The sequence below is a fragment of the Coregonus lavaretus genome, assembly GCF_964263955.1.
Source record: "Coregonus lavaretus genome assembly, contig: HAP1_SCAFFOLD_451, whole genome shotgun sequence".
NCBI classification, from domain to species: Eukaryota; Metazoa; Chordata; class Actinopteri; order Salmoniformes; family Salmonidae; genus Coregonus; species Coregonus lavaretus.
Genome location: NW_028157915.1, coordinates 246,343 through 259,946, shown reverse-complemented (window position 1 = coordinate 259,946; position 13,604 = coordinate 246,343). Strand labels below are relative to the sequence as shown.

The 13,604-nt window shown below is 49.4% G+C and overlaps 1 protein-coding gene across 1 annotated transcript in view; it reads left to right on the top strand.

Moving 5' to 3' along the window:
- The window catches only part of LOC311124638 (putative JmjC domain-containing histone demethylation protein 2C), a gene marked incomplete at its 3' end in the record, with an annotated part of 47,689 nt that extends 34,426 nt beyond the window's left edge, over window positions 1–13,263 (top strand). The window contains exons 2-3 of the mRNA XM_084198751.1: window positions 12,779–13,000; window positions 13,258–13,263. Of these exons, the coding sequence (XP_084054877.1) occupies window positions 12,779–13,000; window positions 13,258–13,263 (228 nt within the window). The remainder of the gene's footprint in view (window positions 1–12,778; window positions 13,001–13,257) is intronic.
- Between the last annotated feature and the right edge of the window lie 341 nt (window positions 13,264–13,604).

Genomic DNA, 13,604 nt, shown 5'->3' with positions numbered 1-13,604 from the left:
TGCTCACTAACAGGGATGTAAACAAATTTGTGCACAACATTTAAGAGAAATCAGCTTTTTGTGACTATGGGACATTTCTGGGAACTTTTTTTCCCCAACTCATGAAACATGGGACCAACACATTACATGTTGCGTTTTATATTTTAGTTCAGTGTAGCTAGTCTACATGTTGGCTACTAGAGTCCTTCCCTGTTCCATTTATCTCTATGGAAATGAATAGTACAGCAGTGTGACTAAAGGAAGAAGCTGAGCAGTGTCAGTAGGTGTGTCTGAAATAACATCCTCCTATTCCAGGGCTCTACTGCGCCACCATTTTACTCGCATATTCCGCTAAATATTTTGCTGTGCGCCTAGAAAAAGTAAGGATTCTAGTTTTAATAACTCGTATTTGTCATTGTGCTCCTATATTCCTTTGTGTGCTCCTATATTCCTTTGTGTGCTCCTATATTCCTTTGTGTGCTCCTATATTCCTTTGTGTGCTCCTATATTCCTTTGTGTGCGCCTACATTTCCAACTCATGCCCACACGTGTTCCTTGTAAAAAATAAAGTCAGCATAGAGCTCTGGATTCCCTGTATAGTGTACTAGAAGGTTCCATTTCAGAAGCAGTCATAGTGAAATCCCAGATAATCAGCCTCATTCCCAGTCAGCTAGCTCATCTTGGCGTTCATCCTGATTGATCTCTTCATGTTAAAGACCACATCCTCTGCACTGAGCAGATCTATTAACCACATCCTCTTCAACTCTCTCTATAGACCAGCAATATGCTCCTCCACAAGACAGCTAGTTCAATATGCTCCTCCACAAGACAGCTAGTTCAATATGCTCCACGAGACAGCTAGTTCAATATGCTCCTCCACAAGACAGCTAGTTCAATATGCTCCACGAGACAGCTAGTTCAATATGCTCCTCCACAAGACAGCTAGTTCAATATGCTCCTCCACAAGACAGCTAGTTCAATATGCTCCTCCACAAGACAGCTAGTTCAATATGCTCCACAAGACAGCTAGTTCAATATGCTCCTCCACAAGACAGCTAGTTCAATATGCTCCACGAGACAGCTAGTTCAATATGCTCCTCCACAAGACAGCTAGTTCAATATGCTCCACGAGACAGCTAGTTCAATATGCTCCTCCACAAGACAGCTAGTTCAATATGCTCCACGAGACAGCTAGTTCAATATGCTACTCAGTGCAGACTGAGTAGCCAGGTGTTAACCAGGGCTGTGTCCCAGCTGTTCCGGTGCAGACTGAGTAGCCAGGTGTTAACCAGGGCTGTGTCCCAGCTGTTCCGGTGCAGACTGAGTAGCCAGGTGTTAACCAGGGCTGTGTCCCAGCTGTTCCTGTGCAGACTGAGTAGCCAGGTGTTAACCAGGGCTGTGTCCAGCTGTTCCGGTGCAGACTGAGTAGCCAGGTGTTAACCAGGGCTGTGTCCCAGCTGTTCCGGTGCAGACTGAGTAGCCAGGTGTTAACCAGGGCTGTGTCCCAGCTGTTCCGGTGCAGACTGAGTAGCCAGGTGTTAACCAGGGCTGTGTCCCAGCTGTTCCGGTGCAGACTGAGTAGCCAGGTGTTAACCAGGGCTGTGTCCAGCTGTTCCGGTGCAGACTGAGTAGCCAGGTGTTAACCAGGGCTGTGTCCAGCTGTTCCGGTGCAGACTGAGTAGCCAGGTGTTAACCAGGGCTGTGTCCCAGCTGTTCCGGTGCAGACTGAGTAGCCAGGTGTTAACCAGGGCTGTGTCCCAGATGGCTCCCTATTCCATATATAGTGCATTACTTTAGACCAGGGCCCATAGGGAATGTGTGTGAGAGAGAGAGACATGTCTGTAACGCGGTCTATCCAGTCAGTCCACTGCTGCCAGAGTTGTAATCATTCTGAGAGACTGTCTGTCATGTCACTTATTTCTTCAGCATGTTGAACCAGCGCTATCAATCTGAAGCCCATATCGCTGCAAAGAATCCATAAGTATTGGAGTAGCAGGGATAAACTGAAGCTCTGTTTGTCTACCAAATACCACAAGGATTTCAAAGCTACTAGTTTGTTTAAAAAATAATAATGACATTTTGTTGATCTTTGAAAGTCTCTTTTTCGAATCCTTAATTGGAGAGAGGCTAGTTTTGAGAGCGAGAGATGGGTGTGTTCTGTTAACCTGATGAATATTGTCACTCTGTCAGGGTCCTCTATGGAGGGTCATCCTGCCCCTGTCTATCCATAGATTGGGCTGGTGGTTGTTAGTGAGCACACTGAAAGGGCAGGGTGAAATCCACAGTCACGGAGTCAACAGCCAGTCTTGTCTTCAGTGTACAGGCGCTGCTGCTGTCGCTTCACCCAGTCATCTGGCCCCGTCTGTCTACTGCTGCAGGTCACTCACACTCACCCAGTCATCTGGCCCCGTCTGTCTACTGCTGCAGGTCACTCACACTCACCCAGTCATCTGGCCCCGTCTGTCTACTGCTGCAGGTCACTCACACTCACCCAGTCATCTGGCCCCGTCTGTCTACTGCTGCAGGTCACTCACACTCACCCAGTCATCTGGCCCCGTCTGTCTACTGCTGCAGGTCACTCACACTCACCCAGTCATCTGGCCCCGTCTGTCTACTGCTGCAGGTCACTCACACTCACCCAGTCATCTGGCCCCGTCTGTCTACTGCTGCAGGTCACTCGCACTCACCCAGTCATCTGGCCCCGTCTGTCTACTGCTGCAGGTCACTCACACTCACCCAGTCATCTGGCCCCGTCTGTCTACTGCTGCAGGTCACTCACACTCACCCAGTCATCTGGCCCCGTCTGTCTACTGCTGCAGGTCACTCACACTCACCCAGTCATCTGGCCCCGTCTGTCTACTGCTGCAGGTCACTCACACTCACCCAGTCATCTGGCCCCGTCTGTCTACTGCTGCAGGTCACTCACACTCACCCAGTCATCTGGCCCCGTCTGTCTACTGCTGCAGGTCACTCACACTCACCCAGTCATCTGGCCCCGTCTGTCTACTGCTGCAGGTCACTCACACTCACCCAGTCATCTGGCCCCGTCTGTCTACTGCTGCAGGTCACTCACACTCACCCAGTCATCTGGCCCCGTCTGTCTACTGCTGCAGGTCACTCACACTCACTCTGTCAGCTAGGTCGGGGGTGGGTGGGGTCTCTCAGCCAGCTAGCTCAGAGAGGAAAGATGACATTCTGTAAAGTAAATAGTTCAACCGGGTTAATGGTTCTTCTTTACTTTGAATCATAATGATCAGTCTTTAGGAACACAGCTACTTCGGTGCTGCATGCATGGTGTTACTTGTGAGTGTTTTTAAAAGCCTGTGGTGTGTGTGTACTATGTGGAGGGCATGGGGAGGGAAGGAGGATAGTCCTGTGGTCTTGGTGTTTCCTGTGCTCTGACTGGGAACAGGGAGTGCAGCTAGCCTGTGGTCTTGGTGTTTCCTGTACTCTGACTGTTCCTGTGGTCTTGGTGTTTCCTGTACTCTGACTGTTCCTGTGGTCTTGGTGTTTCCTGTACTCTGACTGGGAACAGGGAGTGCAGCTAGCCTGTGGTCTTGGTGTTTCCTGTGCTCTGACTGGGAACAGGGAGTGCAGCTAGCCTGTGGTCTTGGTGTTTCCTGTGCTCTGACTGGGAACAGGGAGTGCTGCTAGCCTGTGGTCTTGGTGTTTCCTGTACTCTGACTGGGAACAGGGAGTGCTGCTAGCCTGTGGTCTTGGTGTTTCCTGTACTCTGACTGGGAACAGGGAGTGCTGCTAGCCTCGCTGGGATAAAGGAACCCTTTTAGTGGTGCAGCCTGGATGCCTGCAGTTCACTCAAACTCAATAAATCAGATTAGTGCTGTGTCTTGAATGGCAACCTAATCCCTATATAGTGCACTACTTTTAACCAGGCCCCTCATTCTCTCCCTAATAGGCCCTGGTCAAAAGTAGTGCACTAAAATAGGGAGTAGGGTGCCATTTGGGAAATAGGTTAGATTTGGGCATGAGGACAGGGCTTACAGCAGGGCTTACGGCAGGGCCATAGTAACGGCTATTATTCATGTTCACAACCAACACAACGTTGTCTGAAGAGCTGTGTTCTGGGGGCCATAGTAACGGCTATTATTCATGTTCACAACCAACACAACGTTGTCTGAAGAGCTGTGTTCTGGGGGCCATAGTAACGGCTATTATTCATGTTCACAACCAACACAACGTTGTCTGAAGAGCTGTGTTCTGGGGGCCATAGTAACGGCTATTATTCATGTTCACAACCAACATAACGTTGTCTGTGGCTAATACAGTCTGCTTTAATCAGCTGTGGCTTATACAGGCTGCTTTAATCAGCTGTGGGGTCAGCTCTCATCTCTCTACGGTGTCACATTGATGGCTTTATTAAGGGGCTTCTCTATTTGGAAATCCCCCTAGTCTCTCGCTCCCTCTGTCTCGCTCGTGCTTTCTTTCTCTCGCTCTCTCTCCCTCCTTGTCTCTGTCTGTCTGTCTCTCTGTCTGTCTCTCTGTCTGTCTCTCTGTCTGTCTCTCTGTCTGTCTCTCTCTCTGTCTGTCTCTCTGTCTGTCTGTGAGTGGATCTCATGAATGTTGGGCCCTGGCCGGCTTTTTCCCTCTTCTCACTCTCCCTCCATTCTTCTCTCGCTCTGTCTTTCCCTCCATTTCTCTCTCTCCCCCTTCACCGTCTCTCACAGGTGCACGTGAGTTGAATTAGAGTGGGGGGCTTGTGTGTGTGTGTGTGTGTGTGAGATCATTAATACCAGGGGTTAGAGAGCCCTGTATGGAGCTGCTGCTATCTGGATCATTAATACCAGGGGTTAGAGAGCCCTGTATGGAGCTGCTGCTATCTGGATCATTAATACCAGGGGTTAGAGAGCCCTGTATGGAGCTGCTGCTATCTGGATCATTAATACCAGGGGTTAGAGAGCCCTGTATGGAGCTGCTGCTATCTGGATCATTAACACCAGGGGTTAGAGAGCCCTGTATGGAGCTGCTGCTATCTGGATCATTAATACCAGGGGTTAGAGAGCCCTGTATGGAGCTGCTGCTATCTGGATCATTAATACCAGGGGTTAGAGAGCCCTGTATGGAGCTGCTGCTATCTGGATCATTAATACCAGGGGTTAGAGAGCCCTGTATGGAGCTGCTGCTATCTGGATCATTAATACCAGGGGTTAGAGAGCCCTGTATGGAGCTGCTGCTATCTGGATCATTAATACCAGGGGTTAGAGAGCCCTGTATGGAGCTGCTGCTATCTGGATCATTAATACCAGGGGTTAGAGAGCCCTGTATGGAGCTGCTGCTATCTGGATCATTAATACCAAGGGTTAATAATTTAATATCTTACAAAAAGGGTTCTGAAACTATTTTCAAAAAAAACATTTTTTTTGATTGGCATTTTTGTACCTTTTAACATCAAATATCTAAGAACAGGTCAAGTCATATTTTGGGCCGATGTTGTATCTTAGGCCCTGTTTGACATCATCTGAGGGGTGTGTTGTACCTGCCATCGGCTGAGACAGCATGCTCTTCAGTACAGGGTGGGTGGCGCGTTTTGGCCAAGAAATGTACTAAAATGGGAAGAAAATTGAAATGTTTTACTTTCAAATGGTCTAATAAAAAGCATTAGCTGGCGCACACCCAGAGAAAATGATCTAGTGTAAAGATGCCGACTAACGGTGAATATACTGGAAGCTATAAAAACAAAGGAAGTCTCACACTCCATATGTATAACCTCCCAGTCATTTATTGGGTAAAAAAAAAAAAAAAAAAAAATGTAAAGAAATGATGAAATAGTTTGAGAACCCTGTTAGTCAGTGATGAAGACATTGATGTCTTGGTATGGTGTGGTATGCAACATGGGTCAACTTTGAGCACCTCTATCTCCTGATTGTTTTGGCATTCAGGTCCAAAAAGGCACTTTCTGACCACTTCCACCATGGGCAAATATATCAAATCAAATCAAATGTTGTTTGCCACATGCGCCAAATACAACAGGTGTAGACATTACAGTGCAATGCTTACTTACAGCCCTTAACCAACAATGCAGAAAAAAAAAAGTGTTATGTAAAAAAAATCTAAGCAAATAATTAAAGAGCAGAAGTAAAATAAAATAACAGTAGGGAGGCTATATACAGGGGGTACCGGTACAGAGTCAATGTGCGGGAGCACCGGTTAGTCAAGGTAATTGAGGTAATATGTACATGTAGGTAGAGTTAAAGTGACTATGCATAGATAATTAACAGAGTAGCAGCAGCGTAAAAGAGGGGGTGGGGGGGCAGTGCAAATAGTCCAGGTAGCCATGATTAGCTGTTCAGGAGTCTTATGGCTTGGGGGTAGAAGCTGTTGAGAAGTCTTTTGGACCTAGACTTGGCGCTCCGGTACCGCTTGCCGTGCAGTAGCAGAGAGAACAGTCTATGACTAGGGTGGCTGGAGTCTTTGACAATTTAGAGGGCCTTCCTCTGACCCAGCCTGGTATAGAGGTCCTGGATAGCAGGAAGCTTGGCCCCAGTGCATACATATTCCCCCTGACTTGCTCTCTGCTGCCTCTGTCTCTCTGCTTTGGGCTCTCTACCTCTGTGTCGTTCTTTCTCCCTGCCTCTGCCTCCCTGTCTCCGCCTCTGCCTCCCTGTCTCCGCCTCTGCCTCCCTGTCTCCGCCTCTGCCTCCCTGTCTCCGCCTCTGCCTCCCTGTCTCCGCCTCTGCCTCCCTGTCTCCGCCTCTGCCTCTCTGTCTCCGCCTCTGTCTCTCTGTCTCCGCCTCTGCCTCCGCCTCCGCCTCTGTCTCTCTGTCTCCGCCTCTGCCTAAGCCTCTGCCTCCCTGTCTCCGCCTCTGCCTCCCTGTCTCTGCCTCTGTCTCCCTGTCTCCGCCTCTGCCTCCCTGTCTCCGCCTCTGCCTCCCTGTCTCCGCCTCTGCCTCCCTGTCTCCGCCTCTGCCTCCCTGTCTCCGCCTCTGTCTCACCGTCTCCGCCTCTGTCTCCCTGTCTCCGCCTCTGTCTCACTGTCTCCGCCTCTGTCTCCCTGTCTCTGCCTCTGTCTCCCTGTCTCTGCCTCTGTCTCCCTGTCTCTGCCTCTGTCTCCCTGTCTCTGCCTCTGTCTCCCTGTCTCTGCCTCTGTCTCCCTGTCTCTGCCTCTGTCTCCCTGTCTCTGCCTCTGTCTCCCTGTCTCTGCCTCTGTCTCCCTGTCTCTGCCTCTTTCTCCCTGTCTCCGCCTCCCTGTCTCTGCCTCTGTCTCCCTGTCTCCGCCTCCCTGTCTCTGCCTCTGTCTCTCTGCCTCTGTCTCTCTGCCTCTGTCTCTCTGTCTCTGTCTCTCTGCCTCTGTCTCTCTGCCTCTGTCTCTCTGCCTCTGTCTCTCTGCCTCTGTTTCTCTGCCTCTACTTTTGCCTCTGTCTATGCCTCAGTCTCTGTGTCTCTGTCCTGTATACTGTACATTTTTTATGAACTGATTTTTTTGTGCCTCATGAGAAAGCAGAGGGAAACAGTATATCTACTGGTAAAAAAAATATTTTGAGCAAGGGGAAGGGACGCTGGTCGAGGAGAGGAGAGGGGGGAGAGGAGAGGAGAGGGGGGAGAGGAGAGGAGAGGGGGGAGAGGAGAGGGGGAAGAGGAGAGGAGAGGAGAGGAGAGGGTGGTGAGGGGGGAGAGGAGAGGAGAGGGGGGAGAGGAGAGGAGGAGAGAGGAGAGGAGGGGAGAGAGTGAGAATAAACACCCTCTGATCCCTCCAGTGATGGAAGAGGGAGGGGCCTGAGCTGTACTGGCAGGGTGTGGGGAGGGAGGGAGGGACCTGAGCTGTACTGGCAGGGTGTGGGGAGGGAGGGAGGGAGGGACCTGAGCTGTACTGGCAGGGTGTGGGGAGGGAGGGAGGGGCCTGAGCTGTACTAGCAGGGTGTGGGGAGGGAGGGAGGGAGGGGCCTGAGCTGTACTGGCAGGGTGTGGGGAGGGATGGGAGGGAGGGAGGGATGGAGGGACCTGAGCTGTACTGGCAGGGTGTGGGTAGGGAGGGGAGGGAGGGAGGGAGGGATGGAGGGGCCTGAGCTGTACTGGCAGGGTGTGGGTAGGGAGGGAGGGAGGGAGGGAGGGAGGGACCTGAGCTGTACTGGCAGGGTGTGGGTAGGGAGGGAGGGAGGGACCTGAGCTGTACTGGCAGGGTGTGGGTAGGGAGGGAGGGAGGGAGGGAGGGATGGAGGGACCTGAGCTGTACTGGCAGGGTGTGGGTAGGGAGGGAGGGAGGGAGGGAGGAAGGGAGGGACCTGAGCTGTACTGGCAGGGTGTGGGGAGGGAGGGAGGAAGGGACCTGAGCTGTACTGGCAGGGTGTGGGTAGGGAGGGAGGGAGGGAGGGAGGGAGGGAGGGAGGGAGCGAGCGAGGTGGGAGAGAGGGATGGGGAAGGTGGAGAGAACTGCTGGGGCTAGAGTCATGTGCTGCTGCAGGAATGAGAGCTCTGCTGACTGCTGGAAAACACCAAATAAACACAATAATGCAGAGCAGAATTAGTCTGATATCCGCTAATTATCAACATCCAGAAAAGAGCCCTTCAATTCTACAACCACCTAAAAGGAAGTGATTTCCAAACCTTCCATAACAAAGCCATCAACTACAGAGAGATGAACCTAGAGAAGAGTCCCCTAAGTAAGCTGGTCCTGGGGCTCTGTTCACAAAACACAAACAGACCCCACAGAGCCCCAGGACAGCAACACAATTAGACCCAACCAAATCACGAGAAAACAAAAAGATAATTACTTGACACATAAAAACAGAGCAAACTGGAATGCTATTTGGCCCTAAACAGAGAGTACACAGTGGCAGAATACCTGACCACTGTGACTGACCCAAAATTAAGGAAAGCTTTGACTATGTACAGACTCAGTGAGCATAGCCTTGCTATTGAGAGAGGCCACCGTAGGCAGACCTGGCTCTCAAGAGAAGACAGGCTATGTGCACACTGCCCACAAAATGAGATGGAAACTGAGCTGCACTTCCTAACCTCCTGCCAAATGTATGACCATATTAGAGACACATATTTCCCTCAGATTACACAGACCCACAAAGAATTTGAAAACAAATCCAATTTTGATAAACTCCCTTATCTACTGGGTGAAAAACCACAGTGTGCCATCACAGCTGCAAGATTTGTGACCTGTTGCCACAAGAAAAGGGCAACCAGTGAAGAACAAACACCATTGTAAATACAACCCATGTTTATGTTGATTTATTTTCCCATTTGTACTTTAACTATTTGCACATTGTTACAACACTGTATATAGACATAATGACATATTAAATGTCTCTATACCTTTGAAACTTTTGTGAGTAATGTTTACTGTTCATTTTTGATTGTTTATTTGACTTTTGTTTATCTAATTCACTTGCTTTGGCAATGTAAACATATGTTTCCCATGCCAATAAAGCCCATTGAGGGAGGGCGAGAGCACGAGAGGGTGGGAGGGGGATGGTGTTGACGCTACAGCTGACTCTCAACGCTCCTGTCAGGCTGGCCCTCTGTCAGCGCCGTGTTGCCGTGAGCAACCAGGTCGACTCGCGCTGGTCGGGCTGGCCCTCTGTCAGCGCCGTGTTGCTGTGAGCAACCAGGTCGACTCGCGCTGGTCGGGCTGGCCCTCTGTCAGCGCCGTGTTGCTGTGAGCAACCAGGTCGACTCGCGCTGGTCGGTGGACTGACTTACTGCTGGTTATTTATAATCTCATCTGATTACATAGTACCTGGCTTGACTGCGTCAAACCCAGAGAAGCTAGAAATAGAGGTCGCTGAAGCCAGGGCCTTTTAACTAGTGGCTCAATACGAGCCGTGGACAGCATGCCTCGGGGTAGCATGGCCTGTTGCCATTATGCTGGTCGGGGTCACAGAAGGTCAAACACATTGATCATAGCAGTTATTTAAAGTTGGACATTTAGGCCTGTTTTTTGTTTTGATGTTAACTTGTACCAAACAGTACTTCATTTAACAGTGATTGTGTTGCATGCCTGTCTGTCCCAGAGGGTTAGAACAGTGATTGTATTGCATGCCTGTCTGTCCCAGAGGGTTAGAACAGTGATTGTGTTGCATGCCTGTCTGTCCCAGAGGGTTAGAACAGTGATTGTGTTGCATGCCTGTCTGTCCCAGAGGGTTAGAACAGTGATTGTGTTGCATGCCTGTCTGTCCCAGAGGGTTAGAACAGTGATTGTGTTGCATGCCTGTCTGTCCCAGAGGGTTAGAACAGTGATTGTGTTGCATGCCTGTCTGTCCCAGAGGGTTAGAACAGTGATTGTTGCCTGTCTGTCCCAGAGGGTTAGAACAGTGATTGTTGCCTGTCTGTCCCAGAGGGTTAGAACAGTGATTGTATTGCATGCCTGTCTGTCCCAGAGGGTTAGAACAGTGATTGTTGCCTGTCTGTCCCAGAGGGTTAGAACAGTGATTGTGGCCTGTCTGTCCCAGAGGGTTAGAACAGTGATTGTATTGCATGCCTGTCTGTCCCAGAGGGTTAGAACAGTGATTGTTGCCTGTCTGTATCAGAGGGTTAGAACAGTGATTGTATTGCATGCCTGTCTGTCCCAGAGGGTTAGAACAGTGATTGTTGCCTGTCTGTCCCAGAGGGTTAGAACAGTGATTGTATTGCATGCCTGTCTGTCCCAGAGGGTTAGAACAGTGATTGTTGCCTGTCTGTCCCAGAGGGTTAGAACAGTGATTGTTGCCTGTCTGTCCCAGAGGGTTAGAACAGTGATTGTTGCCTGTCTGTCCCAGAGGGTTAGAACAGTGATTGTTGCCTGTCTGTCCCAGAGGGTTAGAACAGTGATTGTTGCCTGTCTGTCCCAGAGGGTTAGAACAGTGATTGTATTGCATGCCTGTCTGTCCCAGAGGGTTAGAACAGTGATTGTTGCCTGTCTGTCTCAGAGGGCTAGAACAGTGATTGTTGCCTGTCTGTCCCAGAGGGTTAGAACAGTGATTGTTGCCTGTCTGTCCCAGAGGGTTAGAACAGTGATTGTTGCCTGTCTGTCTGAGGGTTAGAACAGTGATTGTTGCCTGTCTGTCCCAGAGGGTTAGAACAGTGATTGTTGCCTGTCTGTCCCAGAGGGTTAGAACAGTGATTGTTGCCTGTCTGTCTGAGGGTTAGAACAGTGATTGTTGCCTGTCTGTCCCAGAGGGTTAGAACAGTGATTGTATTGCATGCCTGTCTGTCCCAGAGGGTTAGAACAGTGATTGTGTTGCATGCCTGTCTGTCCCAGAGGGTTAGAACAGTGATTGTTGCCTGTCTGTCCCAGAGGGTTAGAACAGTGATTGTTGCCTGTCTGTCCCAGAGGGTTAGAACAGTGATTGTTGCCTGTCTGTCCCAGAGGGTTAGAACAGTTCAATTGCAGAGATGTAAACAGTCTTATCTGATGGTCAGAGTCGCAAAGTGAAAATAACTTTTGATCTGTACTGTTTACCGTCACATTAATCATTACAGTTAGCTCTGGCACAGGGGATCATATTTAGCTGGTCCAGTTGGGCAGAATTGATGTCATCCTTAACTTGCCTAACTGTTTGTAAATTGTTGCCTTGCTGTGTCTTTCCGTCTTTGGCCGTTTAAATGAGATCTTAAAGGGGTGATACTTGGGGATTTTTATCTACTTCCCCAGAGTCGGATGAATTCATGGATACCATTTTTATGTCTCTGCATCCAGTATGAAGGAAGTTAGAGGTAGTTTCACGAGCCAACGCTAACTAGCGTTAGCGCAATGACTGGAAGTGTATGGTACTACTATCATGCTAGCAGTTACTATAGACTTTCAGTCATTTCGCTAACACTAGTTAGCAACTTCCTTCAAACTGCACGCAGACATATAAATGGTATCCACCAGTTCATCTGACTCTGGGGAAGTAGATAAAGGGCTTCATTGCCATAATCCTGAAGTGTCCCTTTAAGTAATATCTACTTAGTTGTATTGAAAGCTAGAGATGACATTTATAGACTTGATTTTATCCTCTTTTCAGTAGACAAATGTCAACACTATCTCAAACTGTCAATCTACCCCCTCTCTCCTCTCTATGTATACCCATGAACTCACCCCCTCTCTCCTCTCTATGTATACCCATGAACTCACCCCCTCTCTCCTCTCTATGTATACCCATGAACTCACCCTCTCTCTCCTCTCTATGTATACCCATGAACTCACCCCCTCTCTCCTCTCTATGTATACCCATGAACTCACCCCCTCTCTCCTCTCTATGTATACCCATGAACTCACCCCCTCTCTCCTCTCTGTATACCCATGAACTCACCCCCTCTCTCCTCTCTATGTATACCCATGAACTCACCCCCTCTCTCCTCTCTATGTATACCCATGAACTCACCCCCTCTCTCCTCTCTATGTATACCCATGAACTCACCCCCTCTCTCCTCTCTGTATACCCATGAACTCACCCCCTCTCTCCTCTCTATGTATACCCATGAACTCACCCCCTCTCTCCTCTCTGTATACCCATGAACTCACCCCCTCTCTCCTCTCTATGTATACCCATGAACTCACCCCCTCTCTCCTCTCTATGTATACCCATGAACTCACCCCCTCTCTCCTCTCTATGTATACCCATGAACTCACCCCCTCTCTCCTCTCTATGTATACCCATGAACTCACCCCCTCTCTCCTCTCTATGTATACCCATGAACTCACCCCCTCTCTCCTCTCTATGTATACCCATGAACTCACCCCCTCTCTCCTCTCTATGTATACCCATGAACTCACCCCCTCTCTCCTCTCTATGTATACCCATGAACTCACCCCCTCTCTCCTCTCTATGTATACCCATGAACTCACCCCCTCTCTCCTCTCTCGTCCCAGGTGTACGTGGAGTTTGATGATCTGGAGTGGGAGAAGCGTGAGTGGGTGAAAGTGTATGAGGACTTCCAGGTGTTCCTGCTGGAGCAGCAGCTGGTTTGGGCCAAGAGGAGAGAGAGCTCCCTGATAGAGCAGCAGCTGGCGTGGGCCAAGAGGAGAGAGAGCTCCCTGCTGGGGGAGAACCACCAGGGGACTAAAGACAAGCACATCCAGTGGCCCGCTCTGGTGAGTTCTGATCCACCTATCTTCCATAGTGCTGTATCTCCCTGGTGAGTTCTGATCCACCTATCTTCCATAGTGCTGTATCTCCCTGGACTCAGACCATCTGATGTTACTGGAGCTCTCTGCTCTCTCTGCATTGTTCTCAGCAGTCTCTCCATTACCTAGACCCACTCAAATGATTACAATGATTACAATGATTCTACATCTGTGGTGTGGTACATATGATTAGAATGATTATATGTCTATGTTGTGGTACATAGGATTAGAATGATTTATATTTCTGTGGTGTGGTATTTAGGATTAGAATGATTTATATATCTGTGGTGTGGTCTGGTACATATGATTATAATGATTGTATTTCTATGGTGTGGTCTGGTACATATGATTATAATGATTCTATTTCTATGGTGTGGTCTGGTACATATGATTGTAATGATTCTATTTCTATGGTGTGGTCTGGTACAGCTGTGGCTGTGGCTTCTTCACAAAAGACCAGAAGACGCTTCTGCCAAACGAGGTGGGGGGTGTCTTGTTGAGCAGCTAGTAAAGTCATAGAGGGGGGTGTCTTGTTGAGAAGCTAGTAAAGTGATAGAGGGGGGTGTCTTGT